At 40.7% G+C, this 26,285-nt stretch overlaps 1 protein-coding gene across 1 annotated transcript in view; it reads left to right on the forward strand.

The window, feature by feature from the left end:
• Positions 1–25,223, forward strand: part of LOC115336931 (cytosolic phospholipase A2 epsilon-like) — a 35,391-nt gene extending 10,168 nt beyond the window's left edge. The window contains exons 3-20 of the mRNA XM_030004744.1: positions 5,917–6,053; positions 9,544–9,675; positions 10,774–10,814; positions 11,265–11,307; positions 12,053–12,116; positions 12,674–12,834; positions 13,105–13,197; positions 13,630–13,667; positions 14,329–14,464; positions 15,959–16,095; positions 16,577–16,799; positions 17,363–17,477; positions 18,009–18,146; positions 21,234–21,341; positions 22,367–22,561; positions 22,976–23,142; positions 24,340–24,526; positions 24,749–25,223. Of these exons, the coding sequence (XP_029860604.1) occupies positions 5,917–6,053; positions 9,544–9,675; positions 10,774–10,814; positions 11,265–11,307; positions 12,053–12,116; positions 12,674–12,834; positions 13,105–13,197; positions 13,630–13,667; positions 14,329–14,464; positions 15,959–16,095; positions 16,577–16,799; positions 17,363–17,477; positions 18,009–18,146; positions 21,234–21,341; positions 22,367–22,561; positions 22,976–23,142; positions 24,340–24,526; positions 24,749–24,957 (2,324 nt within the window). The 3' untranslated portion in view covers positions 24,958–25,223. The remainder of the gene's footprint in view (positions 1–5,916; positions 6,054–9,543; positions 9,676–10,773; positions 10,815–11,264; positions 11,308–12,052; positions 12,117–12,673; positions 12,835–13,104; positions 13,198–13,629; positions 13,668–14,328; positions 14,465–15,958; positions 16,096–16,576; positions 16,800–17,362; positions 17,478–18,008; positions 18,147–21,233; positions 21,342–22,366; positions 22,562–22,975; positions 23,143–24,339; positions 24,527–24,748) is intronic.
• The last annotated feature ends 1,062 nt before the right edge of the window (positions 25,224–26,285 follow it).

Genomic DNA, 26,285 nt, shown 5'->3' on the forward strand with positions numbered 1-26,285 from the left:
AATAAAGTAGTGCTGCAGTAGTAGCCAGTGAAGGTTAAAGATAAGATTCACTCACAAATTTTGGTGCTGGTGCTTGCATCATATTCTGCTATTAAATTGGCAATCTTTTTGAATGTCTGCCTGGCAAAGGTATTCATCTTTTCCTATTTGTTTAGAACCAGTCTTAACTACCCTTTTTTAAAGAGTTCTCTTTCAGCTCAACAATGAAAACTAGACAAAATGGGTCTTGGGTATAAATGTTCCTTGCAAGTCAGATGTATCTATTCTTAATGCTTTCATTCATTATTACTCACAGGAAGGTTGCTGTAGACTGCTAGATCAGTTGGGAGTCCTGGAGAACTCCAGACAGAATATGAGCTCATTTAATTTCACTGCGTAAATAGGATTAGTTGTGGTCTTGTGGTAAAAGACAGTCTGGAGGCTGCATGTTTATCTGTGGCTTACTTTGATGTGAAAGAAACTGGTGGTGACATCTTTCTAGAAAAGACGTATAAAATGTGAAGACTTGGCTGCCAAAAGCAAAGTGCATGTTGGCAACGCATCCAAGTCATAGTATTTATGTCATGATGAACTGGTGCTGCAGTGTAAGCTTTTAATCCAGGCTGAATGAACTCTCTCCTTAACAAATAAACCAAAATAATCAAACTGTAATCCTCACCTGTGTGTTGTGCCCTGTAGGTCCAAAATTTAATTCACAAAATGGTGACTGACATTTACAGACTTTGGGCTGAATTCTCAGGCACACGAAGACCTATTTACATTGTGGTGTAAACCCTTTTGCTTCCAGTGAGTTGTCCTGGTATGTTATGGAATTTTTCTTACCAAATTAATTCATCAGCATCAATGTCTTTACCTTCATATTGGCTGCTGCAAATGATTCTGTGAGGGAATGAGGTGACTTATTGCATCCTACTTTTGTTACTTAGTTATAACGATATGCTTTTTTATTTCCATGCTGTTTTCTTAGGCATAACTCTTCTAAAAAACAAAGAACATCTACAGGTATCTATTTTTATTTATGTGTACAGAATCTACAGTGAATTCATACAGATTATCAGTGCTAGCTTCTTCCTGTAAGTGAGACCTTGGGATATTTTTAACCTCACTCATCATATTTGCAAATACTTTCTGGTTTTCATATACCCAGCAAAAGGACAACACCTCGTGCCAGTCAGCTGACCTTGTCCTCGCTATCATATTGAGCTACAGCTTTTTGGTAGCTTCCCATTCAGTACCAAATCTTACTTGAAAGAAAAGATATCTGGGAGAAGTGTCCCTGCCATAAAGTTTATTTATTCAGTAGCAAAGTTTTGCTTTCAAAACTCTGAGTCTCAATTGAAAAATTCAAATTGGTATTACTGCTGCAGTGCACTGTCAGTGCTGCAGCTTAGTGTCAGTTCCTGCACAAGATTACATCTCCCATGATGTACTGCTCTTGCTTTTTCAGAAAAATCCTGGAGGAGAATACAAGAAAAAGTACCATTACTACATATTTTTATAAAGCACATCAGAGGCATTTCTGAGTCAAAATAATGACGTTTAAGGCAAAAAAAAAAAAAATTAGTTTCAGCTAAATGTTAAAAACATTTTTGTTTCTCTTCCCTTCCTGAGTGAATAAAGAAAATGTGAGTGTTGTTTTGTTGGTTCAGCTGCTTCTGGTGTTGATTTTGTTCCCACTTCTGTTTTCTTTGAAATCCGAGGCACTTCTGTGTACTGCTTGCAGCCTGTTTCCAATTCTGTTTCCATGATGTTTCCCTCTGATAATGGTTTCTTCAGATGCCCAGCAGTTCTAACTACCCACTGCATCAACAGTGTAGATGCCTGGCCAAGACTTAATTTTCGGCTAGTTTCTTTTTAAATGGAAATGAAAGAACTTTCCAAAAAATATTTTTCAGTGATAGATGTGAGAATGCACCACATATCACTGCAAGAGGGTCTGAGGTGGAACAAAGGAAGTGTGACCTCTTAATAGTATCTCTTGGCCAAAAATATACAGCTTTTTGGTTCCTACTGGCTGATACTCTGAAAGTAGGAAGAGTGAAATAGTGGCAATGCTTATGAAAAGTCTAAAAATGGGTGTACCTATGGAAATACATGATTTCTAGTTCCACTTTGCCAAAAGAGAGCATATGTAAGGGTGATCTAACGACATCTGTGCCTCTGTTAGCATGTACAAATCTTGCAAGAATAGCTGCACGTACCCAAAATGCCATTTAGGCGATATAATTTATACCCTCTTGCTTCATGGAAGAGTTGGGGTGGATGGGAGAAGTTGTAGCACAGCTGTCTGTGGGCTTCTCTGCATTATATTGTGTTGCTTTTTGTATTGTTTCCTTTTGACGATTATATTGGAATGGTACACGGAGGCTCTAGGTATGGATTTAGGCCTTGTTACTTGGACACTGTATGTGTTTGGAAAGGAAAGGTGGCAACTTTTCCAATGAACTTAACAGTCTTACTTTATCCATGTCAAAGAAGGAGGCTTGGAGTTGTTTTGGAGACAGTGCCCAGATATCTGGGAATCGATCTCGTGGGCTGGTGTACAATATAAGGATGTCCTATCACTTCCTTCCCTGACAGTCAAGGCTGGCAGGGAGACTGGTTAGTTGGTTTCCATGCAGTATAATTGACATGACATGATTATCCTGTTTATTGCCTTCCAGCGTAAACATGGGGATCATGTGGCAGCAATTCCATATGACACCTTGTAGGTTCACCTAGGCTGGTCCTCTTCTGAAGCAGGATCAAGTTTACCTTGTCTGTCACTCTTTGATACATATCTGGGTACCAATACCCTCTGAAATGAGTTACCTAGAAAATTTATAACTCTCTTAGAGCTGGAGCAGTTTTCCTAATATTTGTCTTTGTTTATTTCCCTCTGGCCATGCAGAGCCACAGATCATTGTCCTCTTTGTATCAATCATTTGGACATTACAGAACTAACTATTACCATGTTATTTGACAGTCTTCGTTGTTGTTTTTTAGTTAGCAAACTCATTTATTTCAGCTCTTTCTCATATGCCAGGCTAAGTCAATCCTCTTCAATCTGGACATGTTTAATTTTAGTAGCTGGTAACAGTTAAGGCCTTTTATGGTGGAGGGAGGAAGAGAGTGGAAGAGAACCCCAACATGGAAGATACTGAGCATCCACTTGTTCCTGTCCAGGGCTGAGAGCGTATGCAAAGACATCTCAGTGCTAAATTTCATCACCTGCACGTACGTTTAGTATTGTGTATTTGGGATCTGGTCCAAAATTTATCTAAATCTGCGTTGTATGTATAAGTTATCAGATAAGTCCTGCAACATTATAGTTCTGGTGCATAATTTGTTATTCTTCATGCAGTGGCCTGGCTGTAATTGCTTATTTTCAGATTCAAATATCTTTGTCTCTATCTGCATTCTTGTCTTGGGCTATGTTGAGGCTGAGGCCTCGCTGGTTGCTAACTGAGCTGATGTTACATGGGGATCATCAGGTTGTGGGACTTTGTTTTTGCTCTTGTTAAGGGTGAACAGCCTTGCTAAAGACTGGACTAACTTCTCAAGTTGGCTATAGGTCTATTGTGTTCAGAGAATGAAAGACTGAACAGAGGTCCCACCACAGCTCTATCTAGATACAAGATTATAAGTCACAAGTTTAGAGCTTCTTTGATACTCTGAAAATATAGAATGCCTGCCTTCTAAATCAGGATTCATAGCTAGTATGTACAACAAAGAGATATCCCAGACCATAAATGAACAAATTCTCTAAAACACACATATATCAGTAGTCCATAACTGACAGATAGAGTTGCTGAAGAAACATATATTCTCACTCTTACCTGTTTCTCTGACACCATCTGAAGAAGTGACTATGCAAAGTTAATATTGTCTTTTTCAACTGTTAAAAATCAATGGAAGAATTGTAGAAAATATTGTGTGGGAGAGAGCTAAAGAAACCATTTTATCACCTCCTTTACCAATAAATTGTTATCTACAGGTACATTGCACATATTCTGCATTTTAAAATTGCAGTAATAAGTCTAAAAATACCCTAATATTACTTACAAGAATTATAGATTTCTGCATTTGCGATGTTAAAATAATTTCTTCCCTGCTAGGGACAGTAGGGGGGAAACTATCAAATGCATGCTGAAAAACTGGGAGATGTTTCATGTTCAGACAGTTTCCGAAGACTTGAAAGATAAATCATAAATCATACATAAGCTGATTGCACAAATTTCTTTAAGCAACACCTATTCATTGCCACATGGGTTACACCACAAGTTTAAAGAAAGTGTGGTATGAGAACCAAGAGACTGGTAGAGAAAGAGTAACATAATTAGTGATAAAGCACTCTCTTCTTGTGGGTCATGTGGAAATATTATTAACAGTAGTTATTTTTTGTATAATGCTTTTAATCATGGGATGTCAAAGCAGGTTATAAAAGAGGAAAGGATCGTTATCACTGTTTTATTGATGGGGAAATGCAGATAGAGAAGCAAGATAAATGTAAATGGAAGCAATTGCCCAGAGTGACTTAGCAGCCTGGAGGAGAGCTGGGACTGGAGCCAACATGTCATGAGACCTTTTCCAGCAGGTTACCCACTTGATCATGCTGCCTCTCGGCCTGTATCCCACAGTACCAAACTGCCTGTTATTACACCCAAGTCTGACCTGTTACTGTGATTACAAAAGAAGTTCTTAGAGCTGGAGACATTAGAGACCCCTGTAGTTGCCCAACAGATAAAAGAAATGTCCATTGTCTAAAAATAAGTGCAAACAGTGTACAGGACTGAAGGACAGCAGATTTGCTCCAAATGGGAGGGCTGGAAAGGGTGAACGACAGTGTAGAGAGGGCGAGTCCCACCACTCTTCACTGTATTTTCAGGGTCTCAGCTTATTACCACAAGTTCATGAGACATCAACTCTTCTATGCACTTAGGAGCAGATGCCCAGCACTGCTCCCTGCTAAGAAAACCAGCATCTTCTTAGCAGTATCAGAGAGAGTCCTAACCACCAAATACTCTACATCCATCAGGTTAGCACACAAAAGGAAAGTTAGTTGCACAGACATATGAGTACCCAACTTGCCTCTCACCCAAAAACTCTGGCAATCCCCAAGAGACAACTTGTCAACACCCTGTGGCAATGCCCAGCATATGTGTGGTACCTCCCGGCCGGGAGGCGGTTTGTCCCAGCTGGGGGCAGTTCCTGGGAGCCCAACCCAAAGCAGCCCCCATGTATTATGAAGATTTAATGCCATACTTGTAGCTAACTGTGCAACCTTGTGTTACATTAACAGCTTTCTCAGAAATTAGAAGTTTCTTCACTATCAAGGCTCAGTGTTTAAATCAGTAAGGTGAAAGTGCGTTGCTATTTTTGCATATTTGTTGACAGTGAAGAGATGTGATTGCATGTTGGGTGAGACACTTGGCTCATTACATGGACTGGGCTACAGCTGTATGAGGGCAGCAGACCAGAGGGGGAAGATCCTTTGTACCCAGACCATCTTTAGCTCTTCTGTTCCCCTCTCAAGAGCTAAGGACAAAGTTAGACCCTTGTCTAAATGCTCAAAGAGTTAAATAAGTATTTTACCCTTTAAAAGTTCTCTTAAAATGTAAACCTTTTTCTTCTCCGTCTCAGAAATCTGTTGATTTGCAACAGGGGACATACCAATAATGGGTTTTGTTAAGTAAAACTAGTTCTGCATATTTTTTTCTTACCAGTTGTCTTTATTGCCGTAGCTTTTTTGGTTTTCCATTAATGACCAGAGCTCCCACCTGCAGGAGGGAACAAATAGTAGCGAGTGCTATTGAGTAAGAAAAGCAATAGAACAATATCTCCTTTTTGCAGCTTGTGGTCTATACAGTGCTATAAGGCTATGCTCCAAGATATTTATATTAATTTGTTAGTTACAATATACCTTTTCAAATACAGTTAGTCAAACGGATTGCTATGTAAGCCTGTCTTTGCCCACTGCTTCCCCTGAGACTGTCCGGACCAAAACCGTCAAGAACTGCAAAGACCCAGTGTGGAATGAAACATTTTGCTTCAGGATCCAGAGCCAAGTAAAAGTAAGATGCAGAGTGCATTTGTTTTTCTTTTGGGGCGGGGATCTATGTGTGAGGGACTACAAGGATATGGGTAAGGGGATGTGTGGTGTAGCATGCAGCAGCAAAATTAAATTTTATTTTCTGATATATAAAAGATAGCCAAGATATTTCACAACTATTCATATGATGTTCTATCACTTTTCACTTTTTCATCTTTTTTTTTTTTTTAAAATCACTGCTTTTCAAGAGTAAACGTGAAAATTTCAGTGTAAATTGAACAGCATAAAAGACATGTATGAGCTAAGTGGTGGAAGCATTACCATGCTGTACTTTTTAAGTATTCCTTTGGAATAACCTGCAATAAAAAAATTCACAAAACAACAGTTAAAGTTTGCCAAAGAATACCAGCTGAGCTTTTGCCATGATGATAAATGTTAGAGCTTAAGAAGATTTGCAAGTCCCACTATACACTCCCTCCAAAAGGCAGCATCAACATCAGAGTCTAGGAGTCTACAAAGATCTGTGATAGGCCAAGTAAGCCAAGGTTACTTCACACCTGGGGCAATCAAACTCTGCTTTACAACTTGCACCCTTCATTTCCTAGTGCTGATGGCAGAGTGGGACAAGAACATTTCTGCCAAGTGCCAGATCAGCCGGCCAGTCCCCCGGCTCTCTTAAGCATCAATAAACTCCTCCAAAGGAGCATTCAGAATAGTTCAGAGTGTTGCTACACCACAGGGTCTCCAGTGAACAATCCCTCTTGCCTTTGTCTGCAAAAGTTGCCTGTAATACAAGTTCTCAGGCTTCCTTCCGCAGAGTTAGGTGGTACTGGGTCCTGTTTGGTATGGTTTTCAGCTTTAACATGCCTGTCCATCTGTGGCCTACATCCAGTCCTTTCCCTGCAGAACTAAAAAAATTCCGGCTTCTTTCAAAACACTGGTGAGGCACAATTTCACTGAGCCCTGCAGGTTTATCAGGGAGGCGAAAGGCAAGGGGCAAACATTGCAGCATGGGAACACCCACTGATCTGCAACTCTTGCACCAGAGCACCTGCTCCTTGCAATGGTTCATGGCTGACAGGTCTTTCAAAACTGCCATACCACATGTAACAGCTGAAAAAAATGTCTTGGCCACAGGAAGCTGCTTGATCTAGTCCTTCATGGAGTAGTATTTGGGAAGACCTTACATTTACTTTGCAGTAAGTTTGCAGCAGGAGACAAGAGATGTGGCATTAGCCCCAATAATTTTCAGCATGTGACAAGAGCAGTGTGGCAGTGGTCGCTGTGGCTTCAGTGTGGGCTGCACAGAATGTGTCCTGGGGGTTTGGGACAACCAAAGCGCTCTGGCATGTCTGTCACTGCTGCCTTGCAGCTCTCTGGGCTCAACAGACTAGGTTAAGGCTCTCACAGGTTTCTCTGCATACACTGCAATTGCTCTTCTCATTACTCTCTGAGCAGAGCCAGAGTCTGCTGGTCTGGTTATTTTCTCCTCGCCTGTCTTGTGTATCGTTGAGGTATTCATCTTCCTAAATCATGGGAGCCAGAGCTCAGTAAAATCCTATAATACACTCTCACTGTGGAAGAAAAAAACTTGTTTGGGTGTGTTGGGCTGGTTCCCATCAGGAAGGGGAGTGTTTACTGAAAGGCATCTGTTTCGATGAACATCTGATGAAGCATAGTGGGCGAGGAAGGGCTTCCTGGGCTGGTGCTGTGGGCAGCGCTTCCCCAGCTCCAGGGTGGCCACCCTGCCCGGAGCTGGTGGCACGCAGCCCCCCCCCAAGGGCTGGCTCTGCTTGGTGCCTGGCTCCCAGCGATGCTGCCCTCATATCCTCTGTCAGGAGCGGATAGAAACAATGAACTTCCCAGAAAGCCTCTGCCGCTTCCCACACAGCATCCCAGCGGTGCAGCTGGAGATCTCCCTTAGCCAGCCAGCACCCTGTGCATGCCCCTCCTGGCTAGCTGGGAGTAACTGAGGGACTTCAAATGAGTCGGCCACTAAGAAAATAAGTCAGCCATTTTAGCCAAATAAGGGCAGTCTGTTGCAGAATCACAGCTAGGAAATCTGACCTGCTCTTCAGTGGAAGCCTGCCTTCTACAAACGGCAAATAATTGCTTTTAAGCATATCCCCTCCATCGCATATCCCCTCCATCGCCTCCCATAATCCTTTACAGGCTCTTTATGGCTGGCCTGTAAGCCAAGTTGCTGTGGCTGCTTCTCTCTGCCTCTTGTTGGTATGTTTCTCTTAGCAAGTGTGGTGGGCAGGAACCCACCGGTGACCCCGTCAGCCCGAAACAGAATTGTTTTTCTGTCTGAAGCACAGTGCAATGCATTTACATATATGACCTTAAAGGGCAGCAGCCTTTCTGTCTTCTGGCAGCAAACTGCAAACTTGAGTTCACTACAGCTTGCCATCTCTCTCTTGCTGGTTTCTTACAGAAATGATAGATGTCAAAATTGAATACTTGGGTTCTGGATTATCTTCCTTTCAGTATATTTGTATATTCAATCACTTACCAAATTTAGTTATGGACCTTCCTGTGATTCATTAAGAACTTTTAAGGCAACAAAGCTCACATGCTCACTGTTTTTTGTGCATGTGTTTGTGTGTCTTTAATAACGATCAAACCTCTTAGCAAGTGTCATTTAAATCTGATAGATAAGTAGGAATCTCTGAGATAAGAGGTCCCTGTAATTGACATGAAAATGAGCATCTGAATATCTGGAGAGAGGCCTGAATTGTTTCCCCACTGAGAAAACAGCCATTAAAGTTAATTTGCTCAGCACTCTGGGAGGCACCTCTGAGCCAGCCCATGTGCAGCTACCAACCAGGCACAGCAGGGGCTGTTACCCCTCCTGTCCATCCAAACAGGCAGGTGACAGAGGAGGGAGAGGAGGAGATTTGTGCAGTGGAAGGAAGAAAGAGGAGATTGAGAGGTGTACGATATAATCTGATGGAAATAGGCTTTTTTTCTGCTGCTTTCTGTGCATCTTGTCACCAATTTAACAAAAACATACCAGTTTCTGTAGTTTCTGTGGTAATTACCTCCATGTGATCTGTTTAATAATTTACAGGATATAATTATGCAGCCATGCAGTAGTTATATGGTGCTTCCTTAACGTATTTTAATCACTGCTTATATCCAAGGATTTTTTTTTTTTCACCAATAGCAATGAAGTCCTGACTACTAGATGGATTCCTACAATTCAGGGAAAAGTGGTGACCTCAAACCAAATCAGAGGTCAAACATGTTTTTCAATATGGGAGCTACATATTTGATGATTCTACTAGCCTTTGTCATTTAAATTACTCTGCAGGGGAAATTGGCAACAAACCCAACTATGTTAGGTTCAGAATATCTTTCTTCAGCTCTGTGTTGATGAAAAGGTTGTGCATGCTCTCTCACTTCTCCCCATCCTTTCTCTGTCTTCCTTAACATGCTGAGCACATCATCTTGTACCTCCATAAGGTCTTAAAATAGAGATGTTTCTAATCCTGTACCTCTGTTCACAGAATATTCTTGAGCTGAAAGTCTACGATGAAAATGCAGCCACTAAAGATGACCTCCTCTTCACAGTCCTCTTTGATGTTGCTAAAATTCAGCTTGGAGAAATTGTTCACTTGACTTTTCAGCTAAATCCAAAGGTGAGGAATAAAACTGTCTTGGCCACAGGAAGGAAATACATTTTTGATATTGCCTCCTAAATAACTTTTTGTAAAGCAATTGTAGGCAGGAGAGTTTGTTTCCTATTGGTTTGCGCTTCATGTATCCTGTAAAATACCTTCCAAACCTTGCTCAGCAAAGTGGACAAGGTTTACCTCCCTACCTTGGACATAATCCCGAAGGTTTTTATTAGCTCCTCAAACCTCAGACACCAGAGTTTCCTTTTTCCCCCTCTTTCTTGATTCTGTTGCTCAAATAGGGGTTTTTGGAGATAAAAGACTTAATCACCATTGCACACAGTTTCTCTGTTAGAATTTCTTTTTGTGGGACCAGCACTTATGAGTTTGGGCATATTCTGGCACAGATGTTGGAGTATTCACTTAAAAACTGATACCTTGCCCTGTAATTCTTCTGTGTATACCTGAATATAACAAAAAGATCCAAGCTGAGGTGCTAAAACCCATTGATGGTCAATTACTGTAACTATCTCATTACTTCAGTGTGCCTGAATGCATACATGATGACTTCAACATGGGATCTGGATGTCCCATTTAGATACTTTTATAGATTTGCTGTTTCACCGACTTTTCTTATAGGCTATGTATTGGTATTCAGCTCTACGGTGATATCGGCAGGCAGTCTATATTAACTTGTTTGGTGACTGGTCAATGTATTGTCCACGTTACAGGAGTCCTTTCGATCAGAACTGAGAATGCTGTCTGCTATCCAACAGTTTCAGTCTCCTGATAACGTTACCCAGAAAAAACAAGGCTTTAGATAGTTTTAAGCCAACAGTTATTGCAGGCTTAGGAGTGGGGATTGCCTATGTGACCATTTTACTCTGCCTCACTACTGAATGGACAAATACAGTCACCCTGGGGACTGATGGTTAATGAAGGAGGGAAGATACTTTCCAAAATCACTCTAACTCGATTGCTTTCACTCATCTGAGAGTACTCTAGAGCAGGAAGGAGATTTGATTTTAAGAGCTGTTTCAGGAGCCAGAGTAATCATTGACAACCATAGCTAGTGAGAAAGAAAATTAATTCAAATGCTTATAATGAATTAATCTTTTACAGACACAAGAGATGCTGGAGGTTGAGTTTGCATCGGAGAGCATGTGAGTAAAACCCATACAAGACCAAACAACTGTCCTTTGCCAAAGCAGGCAGTCAAACACATGGTAGCATTTAGGATAATGTAGTTTAAAATGCTCAGCATCACAGCAACAGCTGGTGTTTATCTAGTCAGCTGCATATTGGCTAAAACACTGTGTTCCTTATCTTACCAAGAATCATCCTGGATACTACTGTATCCCATTATTTGCTGGAAGAGGGAGAAGGATAATAAGAACTGCAGCCACTGTGCTTATTACTACTATTGTTTACCATTATCATTAAAAAATAAGGAAGACACATTTCAGATGTCTCCCAAAATTAGAAATCAGTGACATATTTGAGACTATGCTGGACGAGGCAACCTTTAAGGAAAGTGTTATTCCTTGGTGTTCATTTAAGGACATATTTAGGTCATATTAGTTCTGATTGCAGTTTTTTTTCCTCTCTTTCAGTCCAGTCCCTCCTGAAAAGCTTGTCACTAATGGTGTATTAGTGGTAATTTTAAACTATTTTTCTTCTGTGTTTGTTTTCAACCTAGTGATGGGAGTGGTGAATCTGGCAGGTGCCCCTGCCAGCTCACTGCAGGCACGGCTGAAGGGGAGGGAGGTGGGGGGTGGGACACTGGCAGCCATCCTGTTGTGCTGCTCCCTGTGCAAGGTTGTGTTAGGAAAGAGGAACGCAGCCATTGGGGATACCCAGAGCCCTGTTCACCACCACCAGCTGATAGCAAGCCTCTTGACAAAGCCTGAAGTGCTCTTTCATTGACTTACTGCCTCTGGGGATTTCTCTTGGGAACCCCTCATGGCCATCCTGTTTTCCCCACCTCCATAGGATGATATGGAAGTTGCTTTCTCGACAGCCCCTAACTCACTATTTAGAGGAGGAAGCACTTGGCTGTCCAACTTCACTAAAGCAGGGCTGCAAGGACAGCCCTGTGATTTGGCTGACCCATCAGTCTGCCCTTGGGAGGCCTCAGCACACTCCCATTCCCTCCCCTGTTATTTCCCTTCCCAGCCCCAGCCCCGTGGATGGACCACAGCACCACAGCCATTTTTCTTTCAGTTGAAACCTGGCATATCTTCAGTGTGCCAAGGTCTTTCTCTTATCAGCCTAACAAACACAGGGTGGACAGTTTTCCAGACCCCAGGGACCCAGGTGACCAGAGACAGGTAGCAGTGAGGTGACTCAGATATGGCATGTTTTGTATACTTAATTCTCTCATTGTTCATCCCTACTACAGTCTCGTGAAATTTCCTGCTTGGAAGTCCTGATGGACAATAGATGGACGAAGAAAGAACTTTCAGGTTAGACTTTAAACTAGAAACAAAAAAATCTTATGCTATGGTAAACTGAAAATTTATCTTTTTTTTTTTGTCATTTTCTTATCTGATCATTTTCCTACCTTGTTGTTACAATTAGAGCACAGGAACTGGATGGTTAGGAGTATATACAGGATCATAGATCCAACAATTATAGTGTGTCTATGCTAACTAACTCTAAAAACTGGATTTTGAAATTAAAGTGAATGATTAGAGTGATAATGAATCTTATTAGTGCTGTAAAATAGAAGTATATATTTCTATCTCAATAATTTACATTTTGCCCAATTTGCCTGTATGTCTGAGTTTTTAAAACAGCTACTGCTAGTTTATAAGCTCTTTGTTTTGTTTTGTTTTCTTTTCTTTTTTTTTCTTCTTCTTCCTGTAATGTTCCATGGTTGCATAAATAGATCCTGGGAGCTTTTAAGCATTGTTGAATTTTTTGCATATAAAAATGACAACTTCTGAATGACCATTTAGTGTTCTATTTCTGAAATCATAGTTACTAACTTCTCTGTATGGTTTTCATCTTTTTCTTTTAGAAAAAGACTTCTTATTTTCAGTGAAGGGATCCTATGAAGAGAGCCAGACCCTGTCGCTGGGCTCTTCCTGGCAAGCTGCAAAGCCCCTGGACTTCCATTACCTCAAGTACAGCCTGTCAGAGCTGCGCATGGCTCTAGCAGAGAAGCCTCATTTCTGCTCGGTATGTGATCGTTAGCTTGAGTAAGCCCAGTAAACTCATGGTTTTCCATACCTGACTGAGGCAAATGGAAAGAATTTGTCTTTTTATTTAAAAGCCATCTTTCATGATCTTCTGCTCTGGAAGAGCACTGTACCCCCTAAGACATCAGAATATTAGATGCCAACTTGGAAACTGCTGGACAGTGACCCCATTTGAAAAAATAAGTTGGTGACAGTGCTTTTTTGTGGTATATACATTAAATATTTTTCTACATTATAATTTATTTTTCAGTGTATCTCAGGTGAAGAGAAAAAAGACTGCCATGCATCCCTCACTATTCCTCTGGATTCACTTCCCTTCAAGGAGAAAGTAGCAGTAGCAAAGGTGATTGGTACCAACTTTTTAGAATAAATGTGAAGCTATGGACCAAAGATCAATGGGCATGAGTTAATTAGATCAGTGTGAAGTAGGGGTTTAGATATATAACTTATAGGGCCCTTACATTCCTAATAGAGATAGTTACGGACCTGTGCATTTTCATATGAACCAAGCAGAACTAAAAACCACAGCGAAACATTTGACAGACGGATTTCTGTAATGGACTGGGGGACTCATGCAGGTCAGAGCAAATGCAAACAATGAGGCAAGATGCGGCACACTGGCAGAGCTGGTGCTGGTTATTACTGTATGCTGCTCTTTGTATCTTTAGTATAAAACAATGTAAAGAAAGGAAACAAAAGGGAAGGGAAAGGGTAAGGGAAAGGAAAGGGGAAAGGGAAGGGAAGGGCCAGTGCTTATATTGTGGCTTTTTTCTAGGATGAAACAATCAATTTACATGTGAAGTCAAATGACTGGTAAGAAATTCTGCCTTTACGTTTTGTGGTTGTGAAAAAAAGATGCTGGCCAGCTTTTTTGCCTTCTTAGCTTTTTCTGTAACTAAGGGAGAAAGTATTTAGTCAGTGATTATATTTACCCCTGTTTACCCCATGTTAGTTACCCATGTCCAGATGTTGAACATTGTCAACTGTGCTGGGTGAAATTTCCTGTTATGCTACTATGCAGGAGTTCAGTTTGTATGGGGAGAATAATCTTTTCTGGCTGCAAAATCCATGGAGCTACAAGTTTAGAAAAATATGTATTTATACCTCACTTTCCTTCCTTGTAAAGAATCCAGAGTATTTGTATTTATAAAATCTAGAGGTCTTCAGGCAACAAACCCTAAATATTCCACTGTTTATAGTATCTGCATATGGATTGCAGTATTTATGTTAGACACTTCTTGAAAATCAGTGTAGCAATAAAAAATATTTCTGTTTTTTTTCTGTAAGATTTTACAACTTTTTAACTTTCTCAGCCTTTTCTCTACCTTGTCTATACCATCTGTGATGTGCTTTTGTGGGGCCGCAATAGCAGTTTTCTAAGCCTAATAGTAGAGTTTGTGACTTGTAAGCATGGGCCCAGACATTAATTGTAAGTGATCATGCACATTCTGTTTAACCCTGGACTTTGTTTGAGGTCAAGAAACTTAGATGTTCGCTTGGATTTTGATCTGTGTATGGAGGAGAAAAATTTCCTGCAGAAACGGAGGAAGTTTGTGGCTGCTGCTCTGAAAAAAGCACTTCATTTAGAGCAAGACCTACAAGACCATGAGGTAAGGGGAGCACCACAGAGACTGGACTGTGCTGTGTAACAGGAGTGTGTTATGATTGTAGCTGTTCGCATATTGTTCCTTAACCAGCCCTGATGTATCCAGTGCCCCATGTAAAGTATTGAGAAATGTTTAGATGAAACAATGTGAGAGCATGGATAGTATCAAACCCACTTGCTACACGTTTGCTCAGAAAAGAGAATGCCATAAATCAGCATTTTTTCCCTGCCTTATTTCTTTTTCATCCATGAACTATAGACCTGGCTAGTCCTGCTCTCTTAGCTCAGTCACCAGGGCCCCAGAAGGTATTTTATATTACCAGATTTTGGAGGGGGAAAACCTAACAGTTAAAGCGATACATAACACTGATGAGAATGTGTTTTATCACAGACTCTCTTCTCTGGTGCTCATCATCTCATCTGTATTGTCACTCTAACAGCACAAACACATCTAACATCTTTCTCTCATCTGTTTGACTGAGTTAGGGTTTGTATTTATTCATGTCCATGCTGGCATGGGGATGGTTGGTGCTTTAGGGACAGAACATGATCTGTGATCAGGCACTTCAGAAATGAAGAAGTTTTCATTTTGAGAGGGTTTTTTTCACCTGTGCTTTTGCCTTTGTCCAGGACAGCTGGACCAAAGGCATATTAAACATTATGACAGAATGGCTTTGGATGCTACAAATGATGTCCCTGCTCACAAAATTATCACATCAGTATACTGTTTCTCATTAACACACTAGTTTCAGTGGAAGAAAGCAGTTTCTTAAGTATAAGAATTTTTTAGGGGAAGTACTTCTAACTACTAATTTCAGATTTTCCAACAAGAGACTGTTTTCTCACAGTCAGGTAAACCCGAATCAGAATACTTTGCTTTGACCTGAAATGCTTGATTTGAATCAAGTCACTGCTGAGTATTTCCTTGATGCAATTGCCTGGAAATGTGTATGGGAAATGTCATTTGGCTCCTCTTCACTCAGTGGGTTTCTTGGAGGAATTTGTCTTCCTGTAACACAGTTTAGATTTCCATGCAATTAGGCTTTGTGGTTCATCACTGCAATTATATACTCTAGGTACTTTATAGGAAATGTAATCTAGTCATTATACTTGACTTACAAGAGAGGATGAGCTCTGCTTGTTCTCAAAGTAGAGCTCTCATGAGATGATGTTCCACTAAGGAAAATGCACTCTAATATTGAAATGCCTTGAAACAAAAAGTTTTGAGCTGTTTTGGTAAGCCAGCATGTCACAATTTAGAATCAAAATTAATTGATTTTGATAAAAAAGTGAAAATTGGCTAATTATAAAATCTTTCTTTTTTATTATTATTTTCTGTGCAAAATCCCAGGTTTTCATCGTTTTCTCCCCTGCTTGGGGAAATGGTGAAATGTTGAAATTTCTTGTGGGACAGAAATGCTGCAATTCATTCAGCTCTGATCACATGTGCTGGTAAACTAAGTTGTTGCTTTCCATTGCTGTGTTGGTGTTTAAACAGATACCAGTTGTAGCAGTCATGACAACAGGAGGTGGCACCCGGGCACTGACATCTCTGTTAGGCAACCTGTTGGGTCTTCAGAAGCTGGATCTCTTAGATGCTATTTCATACATCACTGGATCATCTGGTTCAACATGGTAAGGAGATCCTGAACAAAGATATCATTTGTCACCTCTATAGTCTGCTGTGTGAGAGATTTATTCTCTTTGTTTTGGTAAAGGAAGGTGTACTACTTCACTCTCAAGCTTTTTTATCGCTGCATTAGGAACACATAGGCTGAGCCAGCATATGACCTAGGCACTGCTTACAGGGAAGAACGTTTTCTTTGACTCTTTGTTTCATCTCTAGGATCTTTCCTAGTGAGTGACCTTGGTGCAAATCACTGCCTTGTGCATAAACCTACATAGCATGGAGGGGCTTTTTGCAAGTACTCAGGTTTCACTAGTGATTTGGGGGGTCCTCTAAATCAAAAAAATCTTTTCTCTTCAATAATAAACTCAGTCCAAAAGATGTTTTTAATGAACCCCAGCTAGTTCATTTGATGTGGTCCTTAAATCCAAGTCTAAAATGTGAAAGCGCCTTAAGCATATGACAACATACTTCCTTTCTTTTCCCCAGGACCTTGTCACATTTGTATCAGAGTGCTGACTGGTCACGCAAGGATCTGTCCAGACCGATTGGTGAAGTCCGCAGGCATATGACCAAGTGCAAGCTAAGCTGCTTTTCCCTGGAGAGCTTTAAGTACTATGAGAAGGAGCTAAAACTGCGGAAGCGAGAGGGATACCAGATCTCTAGCGTTGATTTCTGGGGGCTTCTGCTGGAAAAAGCATTAAGTGATGGGGTAACATGTTTATGTTTTCCCTAATAGCTATTGAATACTGTTGCATGGAAAATGAAGCTCCAGGGACAGATGCTAGCCTGAGAGCATGCCAGCATTATCCAGCAAATGATTTCTGCTGACTAACAAAGGGGATTTGTCCCCACATATCTCTCAACACATAATTAGCAGCCCAAGGGGTATTCTGTAGAGCAGAAACCTGTCTCCTTCTACCAGTATGAGTATCTGAGCACCTAACAGCAGAGTCCTGCTCTTGGTTTCTTTTGCTCTGTTCCTCCCTGTGAGAAATTAAATAATCCTTGTAAAGTGGATGCGTTTACTGGGAAGAACAAGAAACCATTGTACCACAAAGTGTCCTACAGCTCACCTGTAATTATGCTTATGTGGATGTGTAAATGTTTAGACTGCTCCTTGGTTAAAAAAATGTCTGGACACAACATGAGTGGAGAGAATAAGAAAATGAAGATGAAAACAGGTATTTGTTTTGCTGTAATCTTGCATGCCCATACACCATGCCAAGAAGGTCCCTTGGTTTTGCTCTTTCTCTGTTTCTGGTCAATTCACAGAAAAACAACCACAGACTCTCAGATGAGCGACAGGCATTGAGTCAGGGTCAGAATCCCCTACCTATCTACATGATCCTCAACATCAAAGAAGACTACAGCCTTTCAGAGTTCAAAGGTGATGGCAAAACTGAGCTGTATCTAGACTCGGTTGGTGTTCAAATGATCTCCATTATCAGTTACTGCATGTCCTGCAACCCCTTGCACTGCTGAAGCATAGCATTCATAAACAGTTCCTTTTCCTCCTTAACTTCCTCTTCCATTTCTAGACTTTGTGCCTAGGCTCTGGGAGGAACCCCTTTTTTATGGGGCAGGAGAAATCTGGGGGAGGTGCTTAAGGACAGCCACAGTACTCACAAGCCTTAGCTCCACATGTGGGGAAAATTAGGCTGACTCCTTTTGGTATAAACTTCACTCATGTCCTATCTGGAGATGCTTGTTGGAAAGTTCTGAATTAACAAGTTCAGGGAAACGTTACTGAGTGGCTGAAGCCAGCTGAATGATAACTCCTGACCCTGAGGAAGGCTGCTCTGTGATCACCCTGCTGATAGACGTTGTCCTGCAGCTGCTTCCTTGTCATTTAAGAGCCCTTCCTGCAGGGGGGTAGGGAAAGGATTGAGATTTAAAAGTTCATTTTGTGCCTCTGCAGAATGGGTGGAGTTCACCCCTTATGAGGTTGGGTTCTTAAAATACGGTGCCTTCATTCGTGCAGAGGATTTTGGCAGCAAGTTCTTCATGGGTCGCCTGATGAAGAAGCTCCCCGAATCCCGCATCTGTTTCATGAAAGGTAATGTGCTCCATTGCAAAAATTTGAATTGCATAAAAATGTACTTTAATATAATATAGACCCTGCATATTGCAACCAGTGCCCTGCAACATGCAGGACTGAAGAAAAGTGTACATGTTTGTTCTCACCTCTGGCTGAATTCCTTAGACACTGGAGATGGGCTAAAAAATACTTACAGGAAATTTCAAATAACACTATTCACTGTTGCTTTTGTCTTGAATGGTAACTCTCATGCCTGAAGTTTCAGGGCTGCTTAAAGAGGTTAGGTGTGTTTTGAACCGATCAGCAGCAGAGTTCCACGTGGAAAACATTTGTATTTTGAAAATGGATTCTTAAAGCCAAATTTGTCTGTGAATGGCATGATTTTATAACAAAAAGCAATGTTGTTACTGAGTTCTTTATAAAGTATGGCAATTTTGAGTAGTTTTCTGAACTGTTACTGATATTTTTGCAAGTTTAATAGTATTCTAAATCCTTTATAATTTTGCTAGTATGATTAAATCAGTGAGTTTTGCTATCCTTATTTCAGTAAAGTGGGTAGCTCCCAGTAATGCATGAAAGACAGCTTCACAGTTTTTATGCAATTCTTGTTTTAATTTTGCGTAATGCTAGAATGCTCTACCATACCCCTTTGTATGCTGGTTCTCTGGGGTGAAGTTGTCTGCAGAAGAGTCCATCTGCTCTTAAATCCCGAACAACAGATGTGTTACATGTAAATAAGCACAACACACAACAGGACAGCAAGGATACCAGTAAGAAAGGGTTTACTTATGAACTGAAAAATCCATACAACCAGCAACACCATGTGGTATTCCTTATTTGGTGGGCAGAAAAGTTGCACACCTTGATGTATGATGCAGGAATCCAGAGTCATATGGGTACAATCATGAGAAAATAGCTGCGCATGAGGAACAGAAGATTATGCTTAACCACACAGACACTAAATCTCAGAGCTTTAATAGCTATGCTTAGAGCTTTTAGTGATGTCATGAGTTAAGAAAAGAGATGGTGCAGGGAAAAGACTCAGAAGATAACACAGGATCCAAGAGTATAAATAGGTCTGAAAAGGGGAGGACAAATTCATGGAAGGTAGTCCCACTGATGGCTCTGAAACACAGTAGTTCAGATGCAGCCACCAGCACTAGAAGCGCCGAATCCAGAACCTTGAGATGCTGGAGAGTATACTGGAGAAGAGATCCCTTCATACTTTCCATTTTCTTGTATTCTTCCATTAAGCACTCTGTGCTGACCGTCAGAGGTAGGAGGTAGATTACAGAGTTAGGTGGGACTGCAGAGCCGCCTTCTGAGAACATTGTGCCTCCGTTGCAGTTTCACAATTCCAGTGGTGTAGTGTGTTCATACCCGAGGTGGCCAGGTAGGAAGCGCACCCAACACATCCAGTCTTGGCTGAGCTCTGTGTTCTCAACCTCAGCGCCTGAATTAGGCTGGTGACCCCACAGCCATAGGTGTATCTTTAGAAAGGATAGAGTGGAGAGGTAAAGCGATGTTGCCATCTAGTGATAAAACATGTAATGCCCTCTTGGGTTGTGATTAAAATGTACTATTGGTTACAGCGTGATAGTTTAAGGATAAAAGCAAGGTGTCATTTGCAGGGAGAGGTAAAGCCTTTTATAAGAGCAATGGCTAAAGCTGGAAAGACTGGATGAGCTTATGGGGATACAAGAGACTGTCAGGTTTCCAGAAGAAAGGTTGGGCTGCATGAAAACTTGTCTGCTATTTTCTACTCTGTCAGCCTAGTAAAAGATACCATCTCTTTTCATAGTTCTTACTTCAGCAAATATAAGCACCATTAAAATTCAGTGCAAGAGGTTAGGGAAACATTGCTACGTAATTATGACCAAGTTCTGGGGGGACAACAATGTTTGGAAGATGTTAAAATGCATGAGCAGTGTGTAACTCCCGGGGCTAGTGGAGCCAGAAGAGTTACAGAGTGAGAAGGCACCAAGTGAAGACAGGAGAAATGAGAGGAGTTGCCTTCTCACAGCAGGCCTGGACAGAAGCTTCTCAAGCTGGAGGGAGATGAGGTTGTGTTGACGGAAACTGACCGGTAACTATCTGCAAATGAAGTCTGGTTGCCAGCTAAGTGTAGAGCCAGAAAACCCCTATCTGATTTCTTAATTATGTATTCCTAACATTTCTCAAGCGAGTCCCGTTCTCATAGGGACTTCCTGTGAAGCAGAAGACCCTTGGCATCTTGTCACACTCCACAAACAAGCCAGGTTTAAAAGGGAATTGTATTTCTGTTGCTAATTTATGGAATACCTAATTATTGTATTGTGCAATTCAAATTATTGCATCCTTTATAATGTATGGCTTTTGCAAAGCTTTCACTGGTGGAGATTTTCAAGGCAAAGCTCAGCTGTGCCTTCTCTGGCAGAGTTCTTCTCATGGCCTGCAGCAGAGCTGTGGAGGAAGAAATACTTTTCAAGATCCAAGAGGCTTTTGGAGATTTCTGCACCGGGGAGGCATTTTTAGATGTTCTTTTAAGTGGGAGGGCAAAAGTGGAAGAAGGACTCTGGGGATGAGATAACAAGGAGAGGGAGAGGAGGCTCACTCAGGAGAACTTGTGGCAAGAGAAATCTTACAAGGGACAGTGAAGATGTCTTGTTTTAGAGAACTGTTCTGCAGACTATCTGGAATTGTGCTCTAACCACTTCAATCTTGTCTGTTCAGGAGCAGCCTCCAAACCTTTAACTAAGTATACAGTTGTATATGACATACTTTGCAGACCAAACCCTTATTTTATGGGAAGTGGTGTGGTTTTACTCTCCGATGACAGTTGCTTATAGGACAGAAAATGTTGGTTTGCAGTGTATTGGTGATAGCTGTATGTGACAACGAATTACAGTGGCTGAAGGCCTAGCACAATGTTTAAAACTGTTTAGGTTCCTCTTTGAGGGCAGAATGTGAGTTGCCACAAAAGAACTTCATACAGTTTTTGCTGAGAGTTTGGAAACCTTGAGGCTTTCGGATACCCCGTGCAAAGCTGAAAGGTTATTTTTTTAAAGGGATATTTTCCATTAAAATGTTTCCAAAGCAGTTTCCCTGTTCTTTACCATTGCACAGGCCTGTGGAGCAATGTTTTTTCCTACAACCTCTTGGATGCCTGGCAGTCGTCAGATCCTACAGAAAGGCCCTCACTGAGGTGTACCCAACAGAGGACTGTTGATGTTGGTTGGTTACGTTTCTGTTTCTACTTTACCTGTTGTCTTATAAATCTTTAAATGAATGTTACGTTCAGATGCATATAGTGTGAAATCTTTGTGAAGGCTTTTTAAATCTTAAAACTGAGGCCAATGCTGCATTGTTGTGGTTTTTTTTTCCCCTGAGGTGTCATGTTGCCAGCAATATCTAATTAGGTTTCATCTCTGAATTCATTCATAGCAACATTATTTCCATTAGTCTCCCTTGGACTGAATTTATGCAAGTGATGATTTGCCACCAAATATCAAACTACTGAAGTTCTTTAACAGATCATTGCCAGGGTCCTTTCAGTTTTGTAACAAATATCTCAGTGCTGTGTTCTGTCTGCCTTGGCAGATGGTACTTTTTGTACGTTGTTGTTGAAGACATGGTTATATCAATTATGTGGAACTCCATTTCAGTTTTCTTTGATCTTCTTGTAAACCTGTGTTCTCTTTAGAAGTGTTGGCTGTCCTTTCTTTGTTCAGATATGGTTAGTGAGTTTGGTTTATGAGCTTTTCATCACTTTCTCCATGGAAGTGTTGTAGAACCCTGACCTCAATAAATGCTTGTGATAGAAAGTCATTGGCCCTCTTTCCCAATCTCATGAGGTGCCATTTAGCACAAACCTTTTTCTCTGCTCTTTTCTGTGTGTCTAAGTCTCCTGACAGCACTCCTTTTTTGCAAAGCTGGTTTGGACTAATTTTGAAAGAAACTGGTCCAGATTCTCAGCATACCCTGACCTTCACACAGGGAATCCACCTATGACTTCTATCAAGCAGTAGATCACTTTTTCCAGCTTTAGGAAGTTTGTTACCACTCTGACTTTGTTTTTCATGGAATATGTTTTACTGAAGATTGATTTTCTTCTTGTTCCTACTTTGACATTGACTGTATGTTGCCCTGTCTTATTAGGATTTTCTTTCCTCTAGGTAATATTAGATGCCTTTTGGTATTTTAAGTATTGCAAAGAACTGTATCAAAACAAAAACATGTTCATCTCCTCTACCCTTCAGAAGGAGATGAGCCTTCCTTACCAGCCAGGAGTCATGAGTTGGAGACTTACTTAGTCACTCCTGAATGTGGCATCATGGGCATCATTCGGCAGGTCCTGACCGAGCGGGTGATGGTTTCAAAGTTCTACAACTTCCTGAAGGGGTTCCAGATGCACAATGAATACCTTCAGAGCACAAGCTTCTGTATGTGGAAAGGTAAACATCCCTGAATATTAATTTTTTTTCTGCTTAGATGGTCAGTGTTTGCATCAGTGAAGAGAAGGCAGAGGATGAATAGGCTTTATTTTTCACTCTGGAAACAAAAATTTCAAGATAACTAGTTAAATTTCATCCAGTCAAATCAGCTCCAAGAAGTCACTTGATTCCAGGGAATGGCAACTACTGCTCATTGGGGACAGAAGAAGAGCAGCATGGGATGTGAAGGAGCTCTGTCTTTTTACCCTGGACAGGTCTTTCTTTTCTGTGTCAAGGCTGAGCTTCCGTAGGGTAGCAGGGTCCTGGAAAGCAAAAGTAATGGGGAGACAAGAGGCATTTTTTCCTCCCTTATTAGCCAAACAACAGATACATTACTTCTTTAGTGAATCACTCATAACAAATACTTCCTTTTAGATACTGTACTAGAGAATTTCCCCAACCAGCTGACAGAAACGGCAGAGTTCATGTGCCTGGCAGACACAGCGGGATACATCGATATCAGCTACCCACCGCTTATGAGGCCGGAGAGGAAAGTGGATGTTGTCCTACACTTAAACTATTCTTCTGGATCACAGACATCGGTGTGATGACCACTCTATCTTCTTTTATAACCGCTGTCTTTTAGCCATTTTTAGCCCTCTTTAACTCCTAAGACGTCAGAATAATTTATGTAGAAGAAACTGATTTTGGGAGAAAAAGATTCTTGGTGTACAGCTCCCATTTTGTAGATGCCTAGGTCTCTCAGTGATGCTGGTATACCATGGAAAATCCACCAAGGAGAAGAGAAGTAGTATCAGTTTCCTAAATCTTTTATTTTAATTAACCCTTTGATAGGTAAATGCTATCTTCTAGACCTGTGTGCTCCTGGGATCTCGCTATGGCTATTGAGGCTACACTCCGTATGGAGTGTTTCTTTGGAACTACTACCACCACTGATTAACTTGTTTTGTTTGTCTTATGATATCCATCTAAAAGACATCCACATGTAGTTGAGTTAGAAGTAATTTGTCCAGTTGTCTTTAGAACAGTAACTGGATGTTTTTTTTTGTTGTTCTAAACTGTGGAGAAGAATTGTCCTTTGATACCATATCTGCTGCTTCAAATACCAGCTAATAACCTGGTCTATAATTCCTGTTACTAGATATGGGTAACACAGAAGTTCTTGAAGACTAAAATTTTCATATGTGCCAACCAGATTCAGGAACAAAAATCCTATTTTCAAAAATGACTTACACACCCACAAGTTTAAATTAACATTTCAGTCAAGATAATGTTTGCTCCCAGATACCTACATCACTTTTGACAACCGTCTTAAGGCATCTAAGACAGTTAGAGGCTTTTAAATGTTTCATGCCAAGTCAACAAAATGTTTGTACCTTTGTGAATTCGTATTTTAAAAACGTACCATTTCAGATTCCTGTCCATTCTGCTCATTTCAGGATTTTCTCCAGTAAGGGGCATGTTTCTGTGTCCTAAGCAGTTAGGTCACCCTTGCCCGCAGCCATGAACATCTTATTTATCTTGCAGATAAAGGCTGAGGAGGAGAAGGAGGTAAGACAACAATCAGGAGTGCAAGTTGGAGGCTGGGTCTTGAACTGTTGTTCTGTTAATAACTAGTACTTAATATCTCACGCAAGAGACAAAGGCTAGAAGAAATACTGACAGTGAACGCTGCTCCCAGGTGTTTGTGAAGGGCCTTTGATGGATGCATTGTGCATTAGGAAAAGTTGGGCGGTAGCAGAATTTCTGACCTTTTCTTTTTTTCTGTCTGAATGCAGCCTTTGGAAGAAGCCTCCAAGTACTTCCTAAAGCAGGGAATCCCATTTCCCAAAGTCCACCTGAGTGAAGAAGAAAAGAAAAATCTAAAGGAGTGCTACATCTTCGAAGACACAGAGACCCCAGAGGCGCCAACAGTGGTGTTTTTCCCGCTGGTGAATGACACCTTCAGAAAATACAAAGAGCCTGGTAAGCAGTGGGACAGAGATGGTCCTCTCACCACCTGGTCACCCTTTGGCTGTGTCGGGATGGGAGACATGGTCAAGCATGGCCCCCTTCCTCCCCTGCTGTGGCTCCCATGGGAGAGTAATGTGGGTGTCAAGGTAGCGAGGAGCAACGTTGTGCCCCAGCTGGAAAGTGGGACATGGGACCACATCTATACGCCATTGATGACCCTTCTTTATTTGTCAGGTGTGGAGCGCAGCCCTGCTGAGATGGCGCAGGGCAATGTGGATGTTTCCAGCATTTTTTCCCCATATTGCTTAAACAGCTTTACCTACACAGAGGAAGAGTTCGACAAGCTGGTAGATCTGACCAGCTACAACATTCAGAACAACAAACATCTGATCCTTCAGGCTTTGAATTCAGCCATAGAGCAGAAACGACAACACAAAAAATAAACACTGTCCTGAGTTTCAGAAAGACACCATATAATTTTTTTTTTTCCCTGCAGAAGAATCAAGACCTGTTTGTGAATGAGCACAATGGTCTTGGGAAAGTACAAAGACTTGACTCAGCCTGTGGTTCTTCTCCACCACGTGGTGATCCTAGATAAACCAATCGAACAAAATAATGGTTAGTCTCATGCTTTATGTTGGATTTCACTGCTGGTGAACATTTTTTTCATGTATACACATGTATATGCAGTAAATCAAAGGTTAGGATATATGGAGCTTGTTGACAAGTTTTTTAAATGCATGAATGTGGGACAGCAATACAAATTCTTTCAAAATTTACTACACTAGTAGAAGGTATATGTGAAGACAAATAAGCTACAGATATTTAATTTATTTCAAATCTAGTGCAACAGAAAAATACATAATAAATGTGGACAATTTCAAAGAAAAAGAGAAAACTGTATTTTCTTACAGTGTCAGCAAGAAATTTTGTTAGAAATAACATGCAAAACTAAACATAAAAGATACAGAAAATCTGAGATTTCACATGGAAAATACACATTTTCTATATTTCTGAATTTACAAGTTTTATTGTAATATTTAGGAATATTTTATTATTAGCAATATTTAGGTTTGGAAAAATCCCCTGGAAGTGACCGTTTCAAACGCTGTTGTGAGTCAGGATAAGCTCTTCTGGTGTTTGTAAGTACCTCACCTGGGGTTGTGCTTTTCACTGGACACTCATTGTATTTAGAGGATCCAGCTCAGCATCCACATCCCATTAATTTTAACAGGTTTAATAGTATTTCTTGTTATTATAGGGTGGGATGCTGTGAGAATAAAAACATCAAAACCTGAAAGACATTCAGATTTTGTGGTAAGAAGGCAAGCTAAGTGCTTTACACTGATATCCATGAGTAATTCATGGGTAATTGCATAACTTTGTCAGTCCCTGACTGTATACAAGTGACACAGGCTCTGTGCAACTACTATAAATAGCACAAGGCAATTTGTTCAAACTGCTTATTTTTGAGATGAAGATCAAAATAATTATTTGCTTTATGAAGGATTTTAATGATGCAAATACTCTGTAAATCTGTTTCATTACAACAAAGATACTAATCTAAAAAAAGATAATGCTTCAGTCAGTATCAGCTGCACTTAATTGCTTCAAATTTAAATGAAACACAGTGACTTTTCTGTGCTGAAGTAACGTGCATTGGCAAACACAGAGCTATGAATAATGAATCATAGCTAAAATAGAAAATAAATCCTTAATTCAAAATGAAATATGAACCTCTAAAGGGCTGAAAATTTCTATTCCCTCTTGC

The sequence above is a fragment of the Aquila chrysaetos genome, chromosome 2, assembly GCF_900496995.4.
Source record: "Aquila chrysaetos chrysaetos chromosome 2, bAquChr1.4, whole genome shotgun sequence".
In the NCBI taxonomy this organism is placed as follows: Eukaryota; Metazoa; Chordata; class Aves; order Accipitriformes; family Accipitridae; genus Aquila; species Aquila chrysaetos.